Source organism: Loxodonta africana, chromosome 4 (assembly GCF_030014295.1).
Source record: "Loxodonta africana isolate mLoxAfr1 chromosome 4, mLoxAfr1.hap2, whole genome shotgun sequence".
In the NCBI taxonomy this organism is placed as follows: Eukaryota; Metazoa; Chordata; class Mammalia; order Proboscidea; family Elephantidae; genus Loxodonta; species Loxodonta africana.
Window position 1 is genome coordinate 94,475,540 of NC_087345.1, and position 25,995 is coordinate 94,501,534.

Below are 25,995 nucleotides of genomic sequence, written 5' to 3' on the forward strand. Positions count from 1 at the left end.
AAATAACCCGAATAAGAAATGAGACGGGTGATATTACAACAGACCCAACTGAAATTAAAAGAATCATATCAGATTACTATGAAAAATTGTACTCTAACAAATTTGAAAACCTAGAAGAAATGGATGAATTCCTAGAAACACACTACCTACCTAAAGTAACAGAAACAAAGGTAGAACAACTAAATAGACCTGTAACAAAAGAAGAGATTGCAAAGGTAATCAAAAAAATCCCAACAACAACAACAACAACAAAAAGCCCTGGCCTGGATGGCTTCACTGCAGAGTTCTACCAAACTTTCAGAGAAGAGTTAACACTACTACTACTAAAGGGATTTCAGAGCATAGAGAGGGACGGAATACTCCCAAACTCATTCTATGAAGCCAGCATATCCCTGATACCAAAACCAGGTAAAGATATCACAAAAAAAGAAAATTATAAACCTATGTCTCTCATGAACTCAGATGCAAAAATCCTCAACAAAATTCTAGGCAATAGAATTCAAGGACATATCAAAAAAGAATTCACCATGACCAAGTGGGATTCATACCAGCTTTGCAGGGATGGCTCAACATTAGAAAAACAATTAATGTAATCCATCATATGAATAAAACGAAAGACAAGAATCACATGATTTTATCAATTGATGCAGAAAAGGCATTTGACAAAGTTCAACAGCCATTCATGATAAAAACTCTCAGCAGAACAGGAGTAGAAGGAAAATTCCTCAACATAATAAAGGGCATTTATACAAAGCCAATAGCCAACATCATCCTAAATGAAGAGAGCCTGAAAGCATTCCCCTTCAGATCAGGAACCAGACAAGGATGCCCTTTATCACCGCTCTTATTCAACATTGTGCTGGAGGTCCTAACCAGAGCAATTAGGCTAGATAAAGAAATAAAGGGCATCCAGATTGGCAAGGAAGAAGTATGAATATCTCTATTTGTACATGACATGATCTTATACACAGAAAACCCTAAGGAATCCTGAAGAAAACTACTGAAACCAAGAGTTCAGCAGAGTATCACGATACAAGTTAAACATACAAAAATCAGTTGGATTCCTCTACACCGACAAAAAGAACATCAAAGAGGAAATCACCAAATCAATACCATTTACAGTAACCCCCAAGAAGATAAAACAATTAGGAATAAATCTTACTAGAGATGTAAAAGACTTATACAAAGAAAACTACAAAACACTTCTGCAAGAAACCAAAAGAGACCTACATAAATGTAGAAACATACTTTGCTCATGGATAGGAAGACTTAACATTGTAAAAATGTCTATTCTACCAAAAGCCATCTTTAGATTTAATGCAATTGCAATCCAAATTCCAACATTTTTTAATGAGATGGAGAAACAAATCACCAAATTCATATGGAAGGGAAAGAGGCCCCGGATAAGTAAAGCATTACCGAAAAAGAAGACCAAAGTGGGAGGTCTCACTCTACCTGATTTTAGAACCTATTATACCACCACAGTAGTCGGAACAGAACCGAGAATCCAGACATAAATCTATCCACATATGACCAATTGATATTCGACAAAGGCCCCAAATCAGTTAAATGGGGAAAAGACAGTCTTTTTAACAAATGGTGCTGGCGTAACTGGATATCTGTCTGCAAAACAATAAAACAAGACCCACACCTCACACCATGCACAAAAACGAACTCAAAATGGATCAAAGACCTAAATATAAAATCTAAAACAATGAAGATCATGGAAGAAAAAATAGGGACAATGCTAGGAGCCCTAATACATGGCATAAACAGTACACAAAACATTACTAACAATGCAGGAGAAAAACTAGATAACTGGAAGCTCCTAAAAATCAAACACCTATACTCATGCAAAGACTTCACCAAAAGAGTAAAAAGACTACCTACAGACTGGGAAAAAGTTTTTAGCTATGACACTTCCGATCAGCGCCTGATCTCTAAAATCTACGTGATACTGCAAAAACTCAACTACAAAAAGACAACCCAATTAAAATGTGGGCAAAAGATATGAATAGACACTTCACTAAAGAAGACATTCATGAAGCTAACAGATACATGAGGAAATGTTCATGATCATTAGCCATTAGAGAAATGCAGATCAAAACTACAATGAGATTTCATCTCACTCCAACAAGGCTGGCACTAATCTAAAAAACACAAAATAATAGATGTTGGAGAGGCTGTGGAGAGATTGGAACACTTATACACTGCTGGTGGGAATGTCAAATGGTACAACCACTTTGGAAATCGATTTGGCGCTTCCTTAAAAAGCTAGAAATAGAGCTACCATACGATCCACCAATCCCACTCCTTGGAATATAGCCTAGAGAAAAAATAGCCTTTACACAAACAGATACATGCACACCCATGTTTACTGCAGCACTGTTTATAATAGCAAAAAGATGGAAGCAACCAAGGTGCCCATGAACAGATGAATGGATAAATAAATTATGGGGCATTCACACAATGGAATACTACACATTGACAAAGAACAGTGAGGAACCTGTGAAAGTTTTCATAACATGGAGGAACCTGGAAGGCATTATGCTGAGTAAAATTAGTCAGTTGCAAAAGGACAAACAGTATATAAGACCGCTATTATAAGAACTTGAGAAATAGTTTACACTGAGAAGATAATATTCTTTTGTGGTTACAAGAGTGGGGAGGGAAGGGGAGTGGGAAAGGGGTATTCACTAATTAGATAGTAGATAAGAACTACTTTAGGTGAAGGGAAAGACAATACACGATACAGGCGAGGTCAGCACAACTGGACTAAACTAAAAGCAAAGATGTTTCCTGAATACAGTGAATGCTTCGAAGGCCAGTGTAGCAGCGGCAGGGGTTTGGAGGTCATGGTTTCAGGGGACATCTAAGTCAACTGGCATAATAAAATCTGTTAAGAAAACATTCTGCATCCCACTGTGAAGAGTGGCATCTGGGGTCTTAAATGCTAGCAAGCAGCCATCTAAGATGCATCAATTGGTCTCAACCCACCTGGATCAAAGGAGAATGAAGAACATCAAGGACACAAGATAATTATGGGCCCAAGAGACAGAAAGGGCCACATGAACCAGAGATTACATGGTTCCGAGACCAGAAGAACCAGATGGTGCCCGGCTATGACCGATGACTGCCCTGACAGGGAACACAACAGGGAATCCCTGAGGGAGCAGGAGAGCAGTGGGATGCAGACCCCAAACTCTCATAAAAAGACCAGACTTAATGGTCTGACTGAGACTGGAAGGACTCCAGACCTTCTGTTGGCACAGGACAGGAACCATTCCCAAACCCAACTCTTCAGACATGGAATGGACTGGACAATGGGTTGGAGAGGGATGCTGGTGAGGAGTAAGCTTCTTGGATCAGGTGAACACTTGAGAGTATGTTTGCATCTCCTCTCTGGAGGGCAGATGAGAAGGTAGAGGGGGTTAGAAGCTCACTAAATGGACACAAAAGAAAGAGTGGAGGGAGAGAGCGGGCTGTCTCATTAAGGGGAGAGTAACTGGGAGTATGTAGCAGGGTATATATAAGTTTTTGTGTGAAAGACTGACTTGATTTGTAAACTTTCACTTAAAGCACAATAAAAATTATTAAAAAAAAAAAAGAAGAAGAAGAGTCACTGGTTACCTAGGAGGTTGTCCATCAGTGAAGTCTAGGAGAGGCTTTAGGTCTAGTAGGCAGTTGATCTGTTGGACCAGCACCTGGCCCACAAAGCTGCCTGCTGCCCCCAAGCCTCTGTCCTGAAGATAGCTGTCCAAGGCTCTTAGCTATTTGGAAATGCTAATCACCTTTCTTTATAAATGCTGGGGTCCAGAGCTTAGGGGTGAAAGATGAGGCCTAGGTGCCTCGCTTCCTTGCTGTGCCCCATTGCAGGACTAAATGGCTTCCTTATGCTGGGGGTAGATCCTTTATGGGCCAGAAACATACATACACACACAGAGAGACATACACACACAGCCTGCCTCATCATAGTACAGGCAGAGCTGTTTATCCTGATGGGCAGGAAGTTGGAGAAAATAACAGCTGCTCTCCTGCCAGGTGTGACGCCGGAAACAAAATACAGTCTGTTTTCCTCAAGGACTACAGCTCAACATCTCCAGATATAGCTACACTTAGAGCAAGATGCAGATCATGCCGGAAGGAGTACCTATGGATTTTTCAGGCTGGCAGCAGCAGAAAAACATCAGGCTGGGGTTTTTGCATGTGCGGTATCAGGGGCTCTGTGCTTGCCGCTGTCAACCATGCTATCTGATGACAGAAGTTCTTCACTGGTACCCAATAGCGGGCCAGGCTCTGGTCCAACAGATTAACTGCCTGCTAGACCTAAAGCCTCTCTTAGACTTCACTGATGGACCCACCTCCTAAGTAACCAGTGACTGTTTTTTTTTTTTTTAATAATTTTTATTGTGCTTTAAGTGACAGTTTACAAATCAAGTCAGTCTCTCACACAATCGGCTACACTGCCTAGGTGCAGGGAATGAAGTGAGGCAATGGCATTATTCATTCCATCACAGCAGGGGACCACTCTTGTCCCCATCCAAACCAACTTCTACCCAGTAGCCAGAACAATCTTTTAAAAACATAAACATTCCCTTGCTTTAAAACTCTTCAGTGATTTCCCATAGCTCAAAAAAAAAAAAAAAAAAAAAAGCATCAAGAAAATCCAGAAGGCATTGCATGATCTGGCTCTTACATACCTTCATACTTCCACCTCCAACTAGTCTTCTCATTGAAATCATATGGGCCCACTCTGCTCTACCATAGAGGAAAATTTCTTCCCGATTTACAGCCTACTGTCTTTTTGCCCCAGAAAGCTCTTCTTCCCCCTTTGCCTGGCTAACTCATTCCTCAGGGCTTTTCTGACTTCTCAGGACAGATCAGGTCCCCTGTTTTACATTCTGATTACATGATGTAATTTTCCTTCATTGCACTGTCATTGTTAGGTGCTGTCATTTTGGTTCTGATTCATAGCAACCCTATGTAAAGCAGAACAAAACACTGCCCAGTCGTGTCCTGTCCTCACAATCATTGCTGTGTTTGCATTGAGAGTCTTCCTCTTTTTGGCTGACTCCCAGCATGATGTCTTTCTTCAGGAACTGGTCCCTCCTGATAACATGTACAAAGTACATGAGATGAAGTCTCATCATCGTCACTTACGGAGCATTCTGGCTGAGTTCTTCCAAGACAGATTTGTTTGTTCCTTTGGCAATCCATGGTATATTCAATATTCTTTTCCAACATCACAATTCAAACGCATCAATTCTGGGGCCAACAGGGAAGATGTTTGGTTCCCCTTCTCTAGTGGCTCTTACCTGAGACCTCGGTGCTTGAAGCCAGAAGCTGAACATCAGAATTTTGTCCATGGGATAATGCTGAGTTCAAACCACAGAAGCAGGCCCAAACGGGTCATCAAAGCAATGGGGGTTAGTATTAGGTATTGAGCAAAACGAGATCAGAAAAAGCAGAGAAGATGAGAAATAATCTGTACATATTCTGGAAACAGAACAGAGCCAACAAAGCCAACAGATGAATTTATTTCTTGTTCCTGGCCCCCTTTTTTGATAGGCAAAGCACATCTGACTAGAGGGATATAGATCATGCACTTTTGCCATATATAGAGAGATACATATTACCATATAATCTGAATAAATTGATATTCTTATATATAAATCATTTTCTTTTGAGTCTGGTTGACTCTGGGTACACTAGCAAGATTGAATTCAGTTTGAGTTTATGCAACTTCACAGCTTAGGCCTGGGTCCTGGACCGTGTCCTGCCAACATGCTGGAGCTCAGTGAAGCTCTGCCTAAGCAGTAAGTGACTCTTCCTTTCCCTACCTCACGATGGCATCTTCTTTTTAAATTCAACTTTTTCAACCAAAATTATCAAGCTCTTAACTTATACATTGTTTCATATTATCCCCTCTCCTTGATTCTCAGCTCCTAAGGGACATGAAAAGTGGCCAGCTCATTTTCTCATCTCCTATTGAGACTAGCACAATGACTTAAAATAAGTGTTCAAAAATTACTGAATAAATACTACTGTTTCCTAGGTACTGGGCGTGATTACTCCAATGACATTGTGAACTTCTTGAGCAAAACCTTCTGAGACCCAAGTTCCTTCTGAAAAAATAAGGGGGTTGGACTAAATAATCTCTAAGTTATTTCCAAACTGTAAGCTATTGGAAAAATAATAAGGATATGTCATTCAAATATATATAAAACCAAATCCGTTGCTGTTGAGTCGATTCCGACTCATAACAACCCTACAGGATAGAGTAGAACTGCCCCGTAGAGTTTCCAAGGAACAAGTGGTGGATTCAAACTGCCAAACTTTTGGTAAGCAACCGAGCTCTTGACTACTGCGCCGCCAGGACTCCATGCTCTATCTCTCTCTCTACACAAACACACACAACACTAACACCACCACCACTAGTCTGTCGGTTTGTTGTACTGTGGTGGCTTGCAGGTTGCCGTGATGCTGGAAGCTATGCCACTGGTATTTCAGATATCATGCACGGTGGACAGGTTTCAGTGGAGCTTCCAGACTAAGATAGACTAGGAAGAAGGACCTGACAGTCTACTTCTGAAAAAAATGGCTAGTGAAAACCTTACAAATAGCAGCAGAATGTTGTCTGATATGGTGCCGGAAGATGAACTCCTCAGATTCGAAGGCACTCAAAATATGATTGGGGAAGAGTTGCCGCCTCAAAGCAGAGCTGACCTTAATGACGTGGATGGAATCAAGCTTTTGGGATCTTCATTTGCTGATGTGGCATGACTCAAAATGAGAAGAAACTGCTGCAAACATCCATTAATAACTGGACTATGCAATGTTTAAAGTACGAATCTAGGAAACTTGGAAGTTATCAAAAGTGAAATTGAATGCTTGAAGATCAATATCCTAGGCATTAGTGAGCTGAAATGGACTGGTATTGGCCATTTCAAATTGGACAATCATATGGTCTACTATCCTGGGAATGAAAAATTGAAGAGGAACAGGGTCACATTTATTGTCAAAAAGAACATCTCAAGATCTGTCCTGAAGTACAATGCTATCAGGGATGGGATAATGTCTATACGCACACAAGGAAGACTGGTTTATATGACTAACACTCAAATTTACACAACTACTAATGCCAACAATGAAGAAACTGAAGATTTTTATCAGCTTCTGCAGTCTGAAATTGATCAAACATGCAATCAATATGCATTGATAATTACTGGAGAAGGGAACATGAAAGCTAGAAACAAAGAGGGATCAGTAGTTGGAAAATATGGCCTTGGTGATAGAAATGACAGTGGAGATTGCATGATAGAATTTTACGAGACCAACAACCTATTCATTGGAAATACCTTTTTTAAACAACATAGATGATGACCATATACGTATAGCTCGCCAGATGGAATACACAGAAATCAGATTGACTACATCTGTGAAAAGAGAGAATGGAAAAGCTCAATATCATCAATCAAGGAATAAGGCCAGGGGCCAACTGCAGAACCATCAATCGCTAATATGCAAGTTCAAATTGAAGCTGAAGAAAATTAAAACAAGTCCACGAGAGGCAAAGTACAACCTTGAGTATATCCCATCTGAAGTTAGAAACGGCCTCAAGAATAGATTTGACACGTTGAACACTAATGACCTAAGATTAGACGAGTTGTGGGATGACATCAAGGATAACATACATGAAGAAAGCAAAAGGTCATTAAAAAGACAGGAAAGAAAGAAAAGACCAAAATGGATTTCCGAAGAGACTCTGAAACTTGCTCTTGAACGTCGAAAGCTAATGTGAAAGGAAGAAATGATGAAATAAAAGAACTGAACAGAAGATTACAAAGAGAAGATGAAGTATTAAAATGTATAATAACCTGGAATAGGAAAACCAAAAGAGAAAAACACACTCAGCATTTCTCCAGCTGAAAGAACTGAAGAAAAGATTTAAGCCTCAAATTGCAATACTGAAGAATTCTATGGGCAAAATATTGAACAACACAGGAAGCATCAAAGGAAGGTAGAAGGAATACACAAAGTCACTGTACCAAAAAGAAATGGTTGATGTTCAACAATTTCAGGAGGTAGCATATGATCATTAAACCAGTGGTATTAAAGGAAGAAGTCCAAGCTGCACTGAAGGCATCGGCAAAAACAAGGCTCCAGGAATTGACTGAATACCAATTGAGGTGTTTCAACAAATGGATACAATGCTGGAAGCTCTTACTCATCTGTGCCAAGAAATTTGGAAGACAGCTACCTGCCCAGCCAACTAGAAGAGATCCATATTTGTGTCCTTCCAAAGAAAGTTGATCCAACAGACTGCAGAAATTATCGAATAACATCATTAATATCACACGCAAGTAAAATTTGGCTGAAGATCATTCAAAAGCAGTTACAGCAATACCTCAACAGGAAATTGCCAGAAATTCAAGCCAGATTCACAAGAGGATGTAGAAAGAGGGATATCATTGCAGATGTCAGATGGATCATGGCTGAAAACAGAGAATACCAGAAAGATGTTTACCTGTGTTTTACTGCCTATGCAAAGGTGTTAAACTGTGTGAATCATAACAAATTATGGGTAACACTGCAAAGAATGCAAATTTCAGACCCCTTAATTGTGCTCATGCCAAATAGATCAAGAAGCAGTTGTTCAAAGAGAACGAGCAGATACTGGGTGGTTTAAAATCAGGAAAGGTGTGTGTACTTACTGAATCTGAATGCTGAGCAAATAATCTAAGAAGCTGGACTACGTGAAGAAGAATGGGGCATCAAGATTGGAGGAAGACTCATTAACAACCTGTGAAATGCAGATAACATAAGCTCATTTGCTGAAAGAAAAGAGGACTTGAAGCACTTACTGATGAAGATCAAAGACTACAGCCTTCAGTCTGGATTACACCTAACATAAAGGAAACAAAAATTCTCACAACTAGGCCAATAAGTAATAGTCATGATAAATGGAGAAAATATTGAAGTTGCCAAAGATTTCATTTCACTTGGATCCACAATCAACACCCATGGAAGCAGCAGTCAAGAAACCAACCTTATATGGCATTGGGCAAATCTAACGCAAAAGACCTCTTTAAGACTTTCAAAAGCAAAGATGTCACTTTGAGGACTAAGGTGCACCTGACCAAAGCCATGGTATTTTCAATTGCCTCATATGCATGTGAAAGCTGGACAATGAATAAAGAAGACTGAAGAAGGATCGAGGCCTTTTAATTAGGGTCTTGATGAAGAATATTGAATATACCATGGACTGCCAGAAGAATGAACAAATCTATCTTGGAAGAAGTACAACCAGAATGCTCCTTACAAGGGAGAACGGTGAGACTTCATGTCATGTACTTTGACATGTTATCAGGAGGGACCGGTTCCTGGAGAAGGACATCATACTTAATAAAGTAGAAGGTCAGCAAAAAGAAGAAGGCACTTAATTAGATGCGCTGACATGGTGCAACAACGGGCTTAAACATAGCAATGATTGTGAGGATGGTGCAGGACCAGGCAGTGTTTCGTTCTATTGTACATAGGGTCGTTATGGGTTGGAATGACTTGATGGCACTTAACACATATATATACATATATACATATTTTTTATTACAGCCTCTATCATTTCTAGTAGAGTATTTGACACATAGTGGGAACTCAGTAACTGCAAAGAACGATTCCAATGTAGATGTATTTCATTGAGAAGAAAATCATAGATTTGTTTCTGACGCTTCAAGTAAATAGCTTATGAATTGAACATTACCTTAACTATGAGAAAAATTGTTATTAAATGAATTCCCAAGGTGAATATTTTTATATTTAGAATAGTATTGTAATACGATAATTCATTAAGTGAATCCCTTTTTTAAGTCTCCCGTTTTTACATATCAAGGTTGCTGACAGTAAACCAGATTAGCAGCTTATAGTTATGAGGAAGCCAAGTGATTTATTACTGACTAAATCAAGCTATCTTTCATAGAGAGAATTGTTCCTTTCTCTACAGTTTCCCAGATGACCTCTCACATACACACACATACATGCACTTTTTTCTTTGCACCGTAACTCTTACTTCAACTTTATTAAGTCTACCCCAATTTATAGTACTATTTTTTTCGCGTAAGCTTTTCACTTTCCAGTACTCCTTTCCAAACTCTGCCCATTTATTTACTCACATGCCTCACCATTTTTGAAAATGGGTATGCCTTCCACGGTAGCTGGATCATCCACAGTGTGTAGACTCGTCAAGATGTCTGTCTCTGGTGGTAGCTTTTGTATGAGCATGCCGGAGGTTGAAACTTCCCCAGCTGGGAAGCAATAACTCTAGGTCACCCTCAAGGTGGGGTCCAGGGAAAAGAATGTTTCTTACTCCCGTTCATTCTCCCTATGGCTCCCAGCTGTCCAGGACCTTATTTCCATAAATCCAGTGAAAAATTAGAGAAAAGATGACTCTTCTCAAAAACTATCTTATCTAAAAAAGTTACTATTCCTTCCACAATATAAATGGAGAAAATGCAGGACACACACAAGATACTTTGAGACTGGGATAAAAGAGAAGGCCATTTTTCTTTGAAGCTTGATTTATCTTACAGACTTTACAGCGTTAATCACAATGGCAACAAGGACTCCCACAGAGGAGTTCAGACAGGTTGAAATAATTCATAAAGGGCAGGAAATCAACTATCTGCTCGTGGGCTATAATGTCTGCTCCCCCTCAACTCCCTAGCCTTCCCTATCTTCCTAAGGGCCTGACTCCACATATCAGGCCAAAATCTCACCTGATACTTGTACAACAAAAAGACATGACTCAGTGACAAATATCTTATATAATAGTGGGAATAGAATAAATAAGGTTAATTGACCCTTGAAACCTGTATTTACACTAGTAAGTTTCAAGTGCTGTGTTGAGACTTCCTGCAAGGGGACCCTTTCCCTATCACTGGGGTACGATCAGGAGGCAATAGTACCTGTGCTCTGAGGAGTTCTGACTAACCGGCGAGATTGAATCATACGCATGAAAAATTTCAGATGAAATTCCTCTTTATGCATGGCTGTCTCCTAGAAATAGAGACAGAGTTTAATCTAAATGAACAGATCTGTGGAATGATTAAGATGGACAAAACTGATATGTACCAGGTATGTCCAATACTACTAGGCCTAAAGTCCTGACTGTAGAGAAGTATCAGCATATGGTGATAAAAATAATCTACTTTTATACATTTGACAGGGTAGGAGCCCCTGAACTCATCAGGCACCCTCTTTTCCTAGCTGCTGAAAGTGTTTAAAAGTGTGGGGGCCACCAGGGGCCTCTCTTATTCAAGTCTGAGCTCAAACTCTGGCTTTCATCTGGGTTTAGAGTGACTACTCAGAAGCGTATCTCCAAGACTTCTAGACAGGTCCTGGGTCCAGAGGCCTGTCAAATTGAGGTGATTTGGTAAACAGTTTGGATGAACAAACACGTTATTTCTTCCCAAGGCCTTTTAGCCGTTCAAAGGTCATAGACTACTGGGTTCTTTCCTATCTCTTCCCAGAAAAGTAGATCTCTGGTGGGTGCCTTATAGCTTACCTGACACCTCGTCTGGAAGGTTCTACATGTTCCCAGACACTAACCTAAGCCCTCTCCAAGCTGCTCCCCCTATCCCTCACCCCCACCCCCACCCCCAAATGGTCATTTAAGCGTGATGCTGTGCGAGGAGTGTTGGAACTGCAAGATAGGAAGCTTGTTTCCTAGTCTCAGATCTGTCATGCACTTTGGGGACATGACTTTACTTCTCTGAGCCTGTTAAAATATCTCCAGTAACCCCCACAAGCACTAATGTTCTGTGATTTTCAACAAAGCACAGTATAGTCTGAGATTCGATTTAGCTCTTAGGTCCCCATCTGTCGGGGAAGCCACAGATTTTCGCAGATCTAGGGCCACACCGAAAAGCTGCCATGGAAACCAAAGCGTAAGCAAAAAATCTCCGTGCGGAACCAGAAGGCGGCGGGTACGGAGACCCGGGGAACAGAGAAATGCGAAGGACGAGGGGCTCACTAACAGTATTCCGAGAACAAGAAGTAGCATAAAGCTCAAACTGAAAGCCTCGGAAGAGAGAAAGTATGACCACAGCCTCTGGTGCTCCCAGGGATTCTCGGCCCTCGCTACACCGCCAGGCGTTCCGTGGGTCCTCAACTCTGCTCTTTGACCCGCCCCGTCCCACTGCGCCCTACTCCGCAGCCACCCCAGCTGCTGTTCCGGTGATGTGGGGGCGTTTCCGGTTCGCGACGGTTCCCGGGTTTTGCGTTCCGCGCCCGACCGGAAACCCCTTCGCATAGCAGCCGGTTCCGGTTCGGTGAGTGGCGGCGGGAAGCTGGGGGAGGGGTGAGGATGGAGGGAGCCTGGGCCAGGAGGCAGTGCCGGACCGGGTCCACTGGCCTAGGTTGGGTTGGGCAGAAGCGGGGACCGCTGTGGGTCGGGCGCCTTTTTCTCTGCCCCGCCCCCCTAGGACCACCCCCCGCCCCCCCTGCTGTCCCTCGGCCGCAGTTCGGCGGGTGGCCGTTAGTTAGGCTCCCTGAAGCCGTTCCTTCGGGCCCTTTTCTCCTGGATCGCGGAGAAGTCGCCGCCCTTCCCTACCCGCCGCCGGTGCCGCAGGCCCCATCTGGGCACCCAACCCTGCTGGTGGGGAAAAGGCCGGCTGGGGTTTCGGGGCTTTCCCGCCAGAGCAGGGGTTTCTCTCAGGGAAGAGCCGTTTTCGCCGGGAAGCGCAGCTTTCCTGTCACACCTGCTTCGCCTTCCGCCTTCTTTGAGACCTGAGTGATCTTTCTCGGCTACTTCTGCGTCTCACGTAAACATTTCTCAGCTCTCTTTACTATAGGGTATCTCCCTGAGATGTGATATCGCTAGTGCCACCAACCAGAAAGAGACGTCTCCACTCTCCTGTCCAGCTTATGAAAATCCCCTTAGCTGCCACAGTTTGCTTACCTGTCTCATCGCCTCCTGGTAATTCCGTCGAACTGTCTCTTTCTTGGTGTACCCTAAAGTGATCTCTGAATGGATGCCCAGTTTCTCTTGTCTTGAGCTTGGTGATTTCTGTTTATCGGTGCCTCTGCAGTATTTCCACTATCTTGTTGGCTATAACTTGCCCCTTTATCACTTTCAAGTCAGCCTTGTTAACGTTTGGTACTCTTTATTATGATATTTGGGGTGGTGATTCTTGTAACATTTATATAAAAATTTTATAGGCTACCAACTATTTGACTTAGCGTCTTTGTTCCAGTTGGGTATTCTGGATGGAATAGATCTCATCATTTTCTCAATCTTTGTTTTTCATAAAGATAGTTTGTGTTAAGGACTCCATTGAAATATAGGTTACACTGAATTACAAAATTGCAAGTACAGTGCAACTTTAAGCATCTCTTTAACCATAATCTCTTAAGTTTCCAGTTTAGAGAAGTCCTCCCCTTTTTTCCCTCCAGTCCTTTTCAGGAAGCCTCATTTGTTTTTATCTTGAGAAACCTCATTTGTTTTTACCTGATTCCAGTTAATTATCCTGATTGTAAAGAAGGTCTTGATGTCACCCATTTGATGAGTTAAATCTGGAGGGAGTGGTCAGATACAGGCTCTGCCACTTCAGGCTAGGTGATGTAGCTCTTGACTACTGCTTTTGAAGTCCTTCCTTTCTTTCCCCCGGATTCCCTTGCTTTCTACCAGTTGCACCAACTCTATTGTCTTGTTGTAAGTATCTGTTTATGGTGTAGCTTCCCCCATAAGACAGTGAGTTCCTCAGCAACAGGTACCTCTTTATATCCTCAGCACCTGGCACATCGTTGGCACACGGTTAATGTTTGTGGCATGAAAGAAGTTGAATTCTTAGCCCTTACGTTTAAGATGTTAGCGTCTAGTTGGGAGAGATTACATTTAAAAGTATGAAAAACAAAAACAAATAACTTGATGGTATAGTAGAAACTGGGCCATATACATAATTATTTTCCAGCACTCAGGGTAGGGTGAGTCATGGAATCATTTCCACACCCTTCTCATGTCATAAATTGTCCTAGCCACATCTTGATCCTGGATAAAGCTAATTATACAGTGCTTCTCCTCAATATGTATTTTCCTCACTGTGTAACTTCATTCTCTTTCAGAATCACCTCTTTGCATGTATGTAAGCTTATAAATGTTTTACCATACTTGTTACATTCTGTTACAATCAGGACTCTGCCATCTTTTTTTTTTTTTTTTTACGAGTTCCTATTACCTAACTTGACTTCACTTGAATCCCTGTAACTGCTTATGTTCTTTCAGTAAATTAAATGACAGTTGTGTACTAGAAAATGAATTATTAGAATAATTTTCTTAAAAGGAAAGAAAATTCTTATGCTTGCAAAATACATTTTTGGTACAGAACATGAAAAGTTGAAATTGTAGACTAAAAATTGTAGAACCTTTTAAATTTGGACTATTTATTCTTCATTTCTCAGACACTGACAAGATTATAAAATATTTTCATTGGTGGCACCAAAGGTTCCAGGTCCAGCTTTTCATAGAGAATCTTGGGGTAAAATAATCCCTCTCCCAATGTAATTGCAAATTGACAAAAGAGTATCGTAAGTACACTGAAGAAGCTGGATATACTTATATTAAAATGTACATGTGGGGCTTTAATATAAATCAGTATGGATTCCTCAGGGTTACTTAGGGATTACTTTTATCTTGCCAGTGTGTATGAAGCTGCGTGATATTTGTTAAAAGCACACTTGCCGGGGAGTCAGGATACCTGGATTCATGTCCTCCCTTTACCCCATCTGTGTGGTTTCAGGCAAGTCACTTAACCTCTCTGGATGTAATCTCTAAAGTTCTGTGAATTTTTAGCTTGCTTCCCTCTTTCAGCAAAATGTAGGCTTTTACATTGGCATCCTTATAACAAAAAAGGCCAGTGATGACAATTATGAAGTGACCTGTAAGAGTAAAATGTGAAGAAGCCACTGTTAATTTATTTGTTGATATGATTTTTTCTACCTTGATCTGGGACGCAGGGAACTCTGTTATAAAGAAAGAAAGAGAGAGAGAGAGGGAGGGAGGGAGAGAGAGAGAGAGAGAAAGAAAGAGAAAGAATACCCTGGAAATTTTCCAGTTAGAAGCCTTTTGTGAAACTGAGCATTTGGAAGTATATTCGAGACCTAAATCTAAGGCTTAAATTCTTTGGGAATCCTCCCTGGCAAGGCTAGATGATCAGATGATTACTCTGCTTAGGCTGTAGCTGTGCCAATAAAAACTCAAGTAGCCTTCCTTTGTGTGTGCACTGTTCACAAAGAATGCCTGTTACCATCTAGTCTCTTGAAAAGATTGAAACCCTGGTATTGCTGGGTAGTTGATTAGGTGCTCAATCTTTTTCAAAATATGAAGATATGGTTATGAATATATATAGGTGTGACTATTACCATCCCTGTTTTCCTCGTCTTGGAAATCTGCCAAGAATATGTTCATTAACCTATTTCTAAGCAGCTAGGCTTTTAACTTTGGTTTTCTGGGAAAGCATCAGAGGAGAAAGTAATTTCACATGGGCACAGGGGCTTTGGTTTGTAGCCGTTTGATGATGGGTTAGAATACTTAGTACAACCGCACAGTATTCCTTGATTGTCCTCAGAATATTAGTAGCTTTATATTTGGTCACTGAGTAAGACATAATGGAAGAGAACTCTTAATAAGACCACCACAAGGTCTGTCCCTTGTTTATGAAATAGTTTAGCATGAAGGAATAGAAAGAGCACAGTCACTACTATCTGTATGACCTTATGCAAATCACATAATCTTCAAGAATTGGATCGCTAAAATTTCTTCTCCCTTTAATATTCTGTGACTCTGTGGATAGTCTGGAATTGCTTGTTTAGTGTAGCACAGGTTGTGGAAATGTTTGGAACTACCTCAGGCTGGTTTTGGTTTTCAGTCTTTTCCCATCAAGTCAACCCTCCTTACCACCATTCTCCAGTAAGAACACAAATATGACAACTGAGTGGCTTCCTGTTTTATAATTATATGAAATAGATGTTTCAGTATGTAACATATCTGTTTTCTGTTTTCTTTTATAGGACTTTGTATTTTTCTATAGTCAGTGATGTGAAAAGACCTGACATGGGTAAGGCTAACAATGAAATAGTCATTCAATTCTGTTAGTTACTCTGATTAGTCACGCTGGAGTAGGGGAATGAGTTTTCCTGACGTTTTCAATATTTGCATCTTTGTGCCTAATAATACTTTTAAGGGAGATCTTAATTCCAATTACCTAAAACTATATGCCAACATGGAAATAGTGGTAGTGTAGTGGTTAAGCGCTACAGCTGCTAACCAAAAGGTTGGCAGTTTGAATCCACCAAGCGCTTCTTGGAAACTCTATGGGGAAGTTCTACCCTGCCCTATAGGGTCGCTATGAGTTGGAATTGACTCAATGGCCATGGGTTTGTTTTTGGTGGTTTTATATGCCAACATAATTTTCTTTTGGTTGGGACATTGTTTAGTTGTTTAGAAGCATTTTTTCATTCATTGTATTTAAAAAGGAAATTACCGATGCACACTAACAAATGCTTACTATGTGTCAGGCCCTGTTCTAAGCACTTAAAATATGTTAACTCATTTAGTTCTTACAACCACCCCACAGGGTATCTAAAGTATTTACAAGATAGGTACTATTACTACCATTATTTTATTAACAAGGAAACCGAGACACAGAAGTTAAAAAACTTGTCTAGGGTCATAGAACTACAACTGGTAGAGATGGGATATCAACCCAGGCAGTCTGGTTCCAGAGTCCTTCTACTGCCTTCTGTATGATAAGTAATTTGATTAATATACATTTTTAATTCTATTTAGCTAGCAGAATTGAGAATATTTGTGCTTGGAATATTTCCCACTGTTTCATTCATAGTACTTTGTGTCTTAAAGGGGATCAATATAAGATCAGGATTAGTAGCGAATGTGGGAAAAGGTGGAAAAATCTGTACAATTAGATCTCCTAACATCCCATATTCATCTTTTAATTAAAATTTTTAATTCGTATTAGCTTTCTCTCTAGTTTCTTTTCTTTTCTTTTGTTTAGTCTACTGTCTCCCCTTCTTTCCTGGTTATTTGCATTTTCAGTCATTGCTACTATCAGTGTAAGTCACCAAGTTCCTGTAACTCTCATTTTTTCTTACCCTAGCTCTTTTATTGTAACAAATGTCTCAAACATGGTTATAAAGTAATACTCTGCCATAATATTACAGTGATTGAGCTAGTTAGTCTGTTAAGAACTATATGACTAAATTATGCTTTTTACATAAAAGAAATCTTCAAGTGAATTAATTTTTAAAACACCTCTTTGAGTTAAAACGGAGGAAATAAACCAATATTAACAGCATTTGTTTCTGAATGATGACATTTTTTTCCCTGATTTTTTTATACTTAAAATTTTTCCGCAGTTAAGGCATTTTAAAACTTCTTTCAGGGAAATTCCATTATTTTTAAAACTTCGAATTAAGCTGTTTTAATACTGGTACAAGTTTTGAGGTGTTTGGTCACTGATCTCAAATCCCAAATGAGCCAGTTACTGCACATGGACCTTTTTTGACAATGACACTTCTTGCCAGTGGTTAGTTATGAAGGAGGGGTTTTATTTCATTGTAGAGTTGTTCTTTGGGAATCATATTAGGCAAAAGGATTGATTCATAGTAAAAAAGTTAATAGAAAAATTATGTGACTTGAAATAATCTGTGTTCTTTCCCCAGATGATATTGCTGATAGGATGAGGATGGATGCTGGAGAAGTAACTTTAGTGAACCACAACTCCATATTCAAAGCTCATCTGCCACAGACAGGTTTAGCAGAGGACCAGCTTTCACTTTCTGACCATCAGGTTAGGACTCATTTTCTTCCCTTAATTAATTGATTTCTGTGACTTATCTTAAGTTTCATGTAGTTTAAATGCCAGCTCTACAGTATATGCTTTTTAGAATCAAGAGTTTTAGTGTTTGGAATTCTGTGGAATATATTAAAGACAAGAGCCAGGCTAAGTATGAGTTCTTTGAGAACCATACCTTCTAGAAAACTCTTCATTGTTTCTCTGAATACTACAATTACCAATACACAGGTGAGTGTTCTTTTAAAGTTGTTGCTGTTGTTGTGGGCCATCGAGTCAATTCTGACTCATTGCGACTCCAAGCGATAGAGTAGAAGTGCCCCCATAGGGTTTCCTAGGCTGTAATGCTTTACAGGAGCAGATTGCAAGGTCTTTTATCCCGTGGAGCCACTGGTGGGTTTGAACTGCTGACCTTTCAGTTAGCAGCTGAGTGCTTAACTATTGTGCCACCAGGGCTCCTTTCTTTTAAAGTAGTGACTTAAAATTGCTGGGTACCAAATGGAAGCAAAATGCATGAATATACAGCAGTTCTAAGATTTCCTTTTGCTAGAAAGCCTAGTTTTTCAAAGTCTGGTCAAGGATCAGCAGCATTCTCATCACCTGGTAGCTTGTTAGAAATGTAAAATCTCAGGCTTCTGAATTAGAATCTGTATATTAACAGTATCGCTAGCTGATTTATATGGCTTTAAAATTTGAGAAGTCCTGTTACAAAGCAGTCATTCTCGGTAGGAAAGTCATTAGTAATTCTTTGTTGTGTGACTCTGCCTCAGGCATAGCAAGATATTTAGTATCCTTGGCCTCTAGGCATTAAATACCTGTAGTACCAATATCCCTTAATCATTTTGATAATAATATGTAGCCACATTTCCAGATTTGTACTAGGATTACAGCACCACTTGCAGTTAAGAACTCTCTCTGAATTTATCAAAAGTAAACCAGGTTGATTTTCTCAGCCTCTGTTATCTGTCACATCTGGCTTTCAGAACAGGATATACCAAATACATATTTACCTTCTAAGGAGCAGTCCATAAATTACATCATATAACATATATTTTCCCCCTTGAATTCCGAATCATTTCATCAGATTGTTTTGTATTTTCCTTTCTTAGTAGTAGTGGGTGGGTTTAGTAGTACATAGTTTACACTATTACATTGAGTTCTGAAATATATCATAATTTTGTTTAGTGATACTTTTTTTTTTCTATTTTATTGCCGAAAATATGATTTAAGAAAAGATATTCTGTTTTGTTTAGATTTTACCTTCCAGACAAGGAAATTTGGACCGATCTTTTACGTGTTCCACGAGAAGTACAGCTTATAATGCAAATTATTACTCAGGTACGACACATGGCTTGGAGTCAAGGCACTATACCTTTCTGATCTCTTCCTAGCAAATTGTTTGTCTTTATCATCTCTAAAAGTGAAAGCAGTGTCAAAAGCAAAATGGTTTTTTCTTCACTAAAACATCATTTCAATAAGTTGTTTGTATGTATGTGTGTGGTTGCTATAAAATTTTGCTGATCTCGTCTCAACTAAATATTAAATTTTTTCAAATAATTTAGCAAGCGGTGTTCCTACTAGTCAAAAGCCATTGTAAAAAGCCATACTTTTTTTTTTTTATTGTGATGTAAAGTGTACTGTTTTGCATTGATTTAAAGCACAGAGTTTGCCTGTTTCTGTTCTGCTTGAAACTATGAAACCTGAAAATTTATTTCTACCAAAGCCCGTCACTCCATCAGGACAGGAAATGTTAACCAAATGTTTCTAACTAGCACCTGCCACAGCCATGCTTGCGTATTCAAGGGCTTGCCTATTCAACTCGTGATCCATGATGACAGAAAGTCAGCATTCTATAGGCTATTCCTATTATCCTCTGGCCTACCTGACTTATCATCTGCCCCCTCCTAAACTTTGAACCCCCAGTGATCTTCTGCCTCTATCTTGGGAAACAAAGAGTTTTGTTGATTAGTCTCCTGGCAATGTGACTCAGGAAAATTACAGACATTTGTGTACTTTGAAGAATCAGTGGCCTTCCTGTATCTTGTCCCTCCTCATGCCTCAATCTCCTCATGCAATGAGAGTACTAGTAATAGTATTGAACCTTCCTCACTGGGATGTTTACAAAGATAAATTGAGATGATAAATATGAAATGCAAATAATAATTATTGTTGTTATTTGGCTTCCTCAGGATTCTTTGTCAGCAAGATGAGATCTCCTCCCCTAAAAAGACGTTAGTATGATACTCTTTTAGATTTATATTATATTTAAATGTCATTTAAGTGGATGGTATTTCATCTCCCCTGGGCACTGAATTTCCTATCCTGGGGTAGGCAGTGGTCTCCATATAGTATGTGCATAATTTGTATAGAAAAATCAGTTAATCTTCTCAGAGAGTAACTACCATTATTATTAAAAGACTTTTCTGATGACCAGGGAGCCTGAAATATGGTTTGATAGCTCATTATTAGTCCTAGAGGAAGGGCACCTGAGTGGTTAATGGGATCAGGTCAGTAATATTTCCATTTGAACTCAGTCTGCGTTTGCTTGTAATTTCATATACTGATTTACCATTGGATAGAACCTGTGCTTTTAGTTTAAAATGGTTGCTTAATAATAAACAATTACATAGAAAATTACACTCAAAATCCCTTTACTATAAATCAGCTCTTATTTTACTCAACTCCTGGGGCCTCTTCCACTTTTCATCTGTGTGTACCTACATGGTACATATGATATCATTCAGTACATATATCTTTTTTAGGTCAATATTTTTGTTTTTACTTTCCAATCTGTTCACCTGGTCTTCCTTTATATTTATCATTTTCTGTTTATGTCTAATAATCCATGGAATTTAAATGTACACCGACAATCTCGTATATGCAATTTCAAAATTCCTAAAACTCTGAGAACAGAAATTTTTTTTTCATCTCATTTGGCATTAAAACCTAATCTAACCTGAATTCATTTCTTGGCAAAACCTACATGAACTGTTTATGAAGCTGTTTATTTTTCATCTTTATTTATCTCTCTAAATGTGAATATTTATACATCTCACGGCAGATACATCAATATGTTTGATTACAGGGGTGCTGCTCCACACTAGGAAGTGTTACGTAGTGTACCAGGTTATCTCTCTAAAATTCCTGACTATTTTTCATTCAGAAACACAGCTGTACCCAGGGGTCTCTGATTTGGAATAGTGGGCCTGTGCCTTTATTTGCTTCACTGTTCTCCCTCTGGTTTAGATGCCCTCCCACCCTGCCACTATTTTCAGCTATTATAAATAATATGAGTCAAAAGCATTTATATATATAGTTTTTTTCTTTTGAATTTCAGTAGACCCTTGATATTCACAAAGGATATATGAGATCATATCAAATCTTCATATTCTTGAATATGGCAATATTTGACCAGATTCTTGGCATTTTACTCAATAACATGAATCTCGAGAGTTACATTTTTCCTGTATTTATCCTCATACCACAGTTGATTGCCATATCAAAAACTTTAAAGTTTTATCTCTTACTTGAAGGCCATTTCTTAGGAAAAAAACATGTAATAATGACTGTATACACAATGATGATAGAGAGGAACTGCAGTAAATAAAGTCATATTGAAATGGGGATGCTTGTCTGTCTATTAGCAGAGGCTTGAGATTTGTGCCTCTGCCGAATTTCCCCTAGTCCCTGATCAGGTAAGCCTGATCAGTGTTGCTCCCTAACAGTTGAAACTTTAAATCTGCAAATGCCAAGGATCTGTATATTTTTTTCTTATGATAAATTCTTTAATTAAGATCTTATTTTTTAACCAGTGTCACAAAACAATTGGTGTAATAACTGTTGAATGAGAAACTAATTTGCTCTGTAAAGGCTCACCTCAATCACAGTTAAAGATCTTTCTTTTTACATGTATTTTTTTTTATTTAATTTTTTTTTTTTTTTGGCAAAAACATATATAGCAGAAGATATACCATTTCAGTAATTTCTGCATGTATAATTTGTGACATTCATTACACTGTACTTTTTAAAACCTTTTTTCCTTTGCTGAATCCATTTCAATTCATTGCAAGTCCTGCAGAATTTTGTCTCTGCTATCTCCTTTGGATATGTTCTTTTCTAATCCTCACAGTGATTTCTGTGGGCAGTCACCTTGTGCCTCACCTGTTGATTGGGCTAAATGTAGGTCCGCAGTTTACCTGCTTTGGTCTCCTAGTCCTGACTGTATTGGTATTTGTTTCCCCTCTCACCCCGCTATCCTTTCCTCCACCAAAATGGAAACAAGCACAGGAAAGCCCCGAACCTTAGGCTCAAGGTCTGGAGCTTCCCTATATACTGCTTTACTGGATCTGCCTCTCCAGATCTAGGTTTTTAAAAATCTGCTTTTCCTTCCACCCAAGACTAGACTATTAAAAGTGCAATTTTTTTTTTTAAGTCTTTAAAAAGCAACGATGTCTGGAGGGGAGATGATAGAGCAGAGGCCGAATGGACACAAAAATAGAGTGTGGAGGGAAGGACTGTGTTGTCTAATTAGGGGGAGAGCAACCAGGAGTAAATAGCAAGGTGTATATAAATTTTTGTATGAGAGACTGACTTGATTTGTAAACTTTCACTTAAAGCACAATAAAAATTTTAAAAAGCAGAGAAAATGCAACATTTTAACCTTACTAACTTAATGATGGTCAGGCTTTCAGACGTCAAGGGCACAATGAAAACAAAATTAAAAAATTTTTTTTCTTAATATTAAACAGAAAAGTAGATAAAGATGAAAATAAATGATTTCGTTTATACTTGGAACATTAGCAATGCTATATCTTTGGAAAATATGTTAAATTAAGCTGCCACTTTGGCATTTAGTAGGTAAGACGATTTAAAACATCCTGCTGTTATAGTGACTAAATAAATCCTAAAGTTAACAAGAGCAACTGATGTTTACTTTCATCATAAGTGACTGCCTGACATGCTTTTCTTTTTTAATGTAAAGTTTATTTTATTATGCCCATAAAAGTATTGCCTGCTTCCTATAGGAAGTGTGTAGATAAAAGTGGACAAATACCCATCATTGTATCATTGGAACACAAGTATGATTAAATTTTTGGTGTATTTCCTTCTAGTTTTGTGTGTGTGTGCACATAATAAGTAATCTTATTTGTGGCATTTATAATTCTCATTTCTTCGTGATGACAGAATTCCAGGTTAAACCTTCTCTAAAGCAGAGTATCTGCAGCCCACTGTTGATTCCTCTGTAGCTTAGCTTGATCACATCAGCAATATAAGACTATTCAGTGATTTCACTGAGTGGAGATGAAACTAGCTTATTCTGCTTAAGCTAACTAATCTTGTGCTTTTTCCTTGCATTTTAAAGCTGAAGTCTTTGTCATACACCATTGAGGTTATTCTGGCGTGTCGGTCTCAAATTTCATACCTGCCAGGGTAAATGGGATTTCTTGACAGATTTATTCCTCAAATAGACATCTCTAGTTACATAATTCCTTAATCAAATTTTAGCCAAAAACTGTGAGACAAAGATTTGTACTGTCATTACCTTGCATTTAAAGAAAATAATTTTCTGGTCCTTTAGTGAGACTCATTTTTATTAACCTGTTATCTCTACCCTTAAAATAATAATAATAGATGCTCAACGTACGTACTGATTACAAACAAAAAAAGTTATAATTCATTTTGAAAGTAAATTTGATTTAATCATTAGAACAGGTTCATCAGCTGGTGATCAACTGATACATCGTCTCTGATTCCTTATTTTTTTCGCTTATATTCCCTAAATCCCGATATGTTGACCCACTGGAAAAACATAATACAAAACATATTTTTGTAGGCCACCTTAGTTTTTGGATTGAGTATCAAAAGATACATTAAATCTTTAAATAACAAATACACACTGTTGGGCAAACTTTTATGGTAATATGCTTTGAAAGAAGATTTTCAAAATGATGTCAGCATTAAAGGTTCAGAAAGTAGAGAATTATTCCTGTTTTTCCTTGGGAGCTCCTCATAGTTCCATAGCCTAATGTCTGAAGCTATTTTGAAGGAGCTATTTTAAATTGCCTGATACTGCTAATGGGGAGAGGAGAATATATGAAATTTTTTACCACTCCTAGCTGAAACTTCAAGGGACTTTTGTCACCTAAGTTTGTAAATCATTACTTCAGAAGATTCAAATAATAATCCTTAGTCTGATTACAATAACAAGCATCAGAATATTGATACATCTGATAACTGTAGCATTAAGTGACTAAAGATTATCGTACCAGAACCAGATGCATATGATGGGTCATTCCTGCCTTAAGCCGACCAGAATAAGCAGCAATTAGGTTATCTTTGCTCTTAAAGAGAGCCCCTGAGTCATGAATATGGTATCTAAAAACAACAACAACAAGTGACACCAGCTGCTTATTAAGCAATAACTGTTGTTCATTTGAATTAAATTCTCCTTGGCCCTCCACCTGGTTTCTTACTGGTCTGGCCTACCTTCTTTCAGGCCCAGGCCTGGGAGTGCTTGCAAGATATAGTTGGGGTAAAATGTTGACTTTTGGTGGACACCACGGAGTCACATTGATGCAGATAAGGCACATGGCTGTGGCAGGATTCAGCTCCTTCATCAATTTTCAGGTTAGTATGGCTGAATCAATTATAGTTTGTAGAAGTTCCCTTACTGCACACTTTACTGGCAGTTGAGACTGGGATCTTTCTTCCATGAGAGACATGGTGATATGCCACATAACTTTGGAATACAATGTTGGACGTGGTTGCAGTCATATGAGGCACCAGCTGTAGGTATTTGTTTAATTTATTCAAGCTTTTATTCTTTTAGACAACCCTTCTTCGGATAGTTTTCTTGGCTCAGGCGACTTAAGAACCTTTGGCCAGAGTGCAAATGGCCAGTGGAGGAATTCCACTCCAGCATCAGGTTCAACTTTACAAAAATCAAGAAATAGCCGGAGTCTTTTTGTCGAAACCCGAAAGACCTCAAGGTAGGTTATCTGTGTGCTTCATAAACCCTTCCTCAGATATAAGAGAAAATGACTATTAGATAGTTATTACATTAGCATTTTAAAAGAGGAACACAATTTTTGGACTTTAAACCATAGAAATATGGACAAATCCATTTAAATTTTAACAGATTATTTGGTGCTGAATTTTGATGATAGCCAAATCTTATTAGAAGGGAGAGTTTTAAGGGGCATCTTGGTGGCTATGACCTTTCAGGATTAATAAGGCTATTATGAATTTTAAGGCAAAAGTCCAGGTCAGCCTCCACAACTTAAATAACAAAGAAACCACCACTTTCAGAGGCTCTCAAATGAACAGAGACTCCCTTATATATTTACCTCACAAATTATACTGCCCTTGTCATCTTTTCCTTGCTGCTTCCACCCATCCTAACAGAAGAGCCTGTCCCTGAAATTCTGCATCCTTGCTCCTTTCCCCACTCCAGCCCACACAGAAACCACGAGGATTTGAAGAGTCAAGGCAGGAGAGCATATGTGCTTGTTGATTTTCTTTAGACTTAGTCTGATTTCATTTGGATATGCACCACATGTACTGGTTTAAAAAGTTGTTTTTGTATATTGTCCATTGTAATCAACTTGGTCAGCTGTGTATCTCTATTCTGAGTTCTCAGCAAAAAAGAAGAAAAATTATTTGTTCAGTAAGTACCTCAAACTTACATTGCTGAATATTGATAGATGAAATAGAACACACAGAGAAAACTTAATATAGCCTAGAGACAAGGCTGGCTTTTTGATTTCACAAAAAAGAATTTTCCCCATTAGTTAGCGCACAAATAGTATAAAGAAATAAACAAAAACAAAATTCTCCTTCAGAGGAGGTCAGGAGAAGTAGCTGTGCTGCAACCTAATAAACCTTTTGTCTGTTTTTATTGCATGATGGGAGCCCTCTGCTGGTCTTTCAGGAAATTTTGAAATTCAGTTTACAACTTGAGAGGCTTCAGCTTTATTCATCTTTGCATATTTAACCTAGAAGTAATTATCTCCAAAAGGACTTGAGAGTAGGCGGATGTAGGGCGTAGAAGACAGAAAGTGCATGTGTACGTTTAGAACTCCTGAAACCCAGGCTTTCTGAAGAAGTCTGATAATCATACTGTCATACTCCA

The 25,995-nt window shown here is 38.9% G+C and overlaps 2 protein-coding genes across 4 annotated transcripts in view; one reads left to right on the forward strand and one right to left on the reverse strand.

Moving 5' to 3' along the window:
- PFKM (phosphofructokinase, muscle) overlaps positions 1-11,640 on the reverse strand; it is a 57,545-nt gene extending 45,905 nt beyond the window's left edge. The window contains exons 1-2 of the mRNA XM_023555730.2: positions 10,962-11,640; positions 10,179-10,301 (exon numbers count right to left, since the gene is read on the reverse strand). Coding sequence (XP_023411498.1) covers positions 10,179-10,301; positions 10,962-11,043 — 205 coding nt within the window. The 5' untranslated portion in view covers positions 11,044-11,640. The remainder of the gene's footprint in view (positions 1-10,178; positions 10,302-10,961) is intronic.
- Positions 11,641-12,032: 392 nt separating this feature from the next.
- SENP1 (SUMO specific peptidase 1) overlaps positions 12,033-25,995 on the forward strand; it is a 65,073-nt gene continuing 51,110 nt past the window's right edge. The window contains exons 1-6 of one of the 3 annotated variants that reach the window (XM_064284321.1): positions 12,033-12,326; positions 16,063-16,109; positions 17,734-17,861; positions 19,118-19,202; positions 20,054-20,095; positions 24,694-24,853. In XM_064284321.1, coding sequence (XP_064140391.1) covers positions 16,106-16,109; positions 17,734-17,861; positions 19,118-19,202; positions 20,054-20,095; positions 24,694-24,853 — 419 coding nt within the window. In that variant the 5' untranslated portion in view covers positions 12,033-12,326; positions 16,063-16,105. Of the gene's footprint in view, positions 12,327-12,480; positions 14,793-16,062; positions 16,110-17,733; positions 17,862-19,117; positions 19,203-20,053; positions 20,096-24,693; positions 24,854-25,995 lie in introns of those variants that run through there. The other 2 variants (XM_064284322.1, XM_010596163.3) reach the window with 2 other exon arrangements.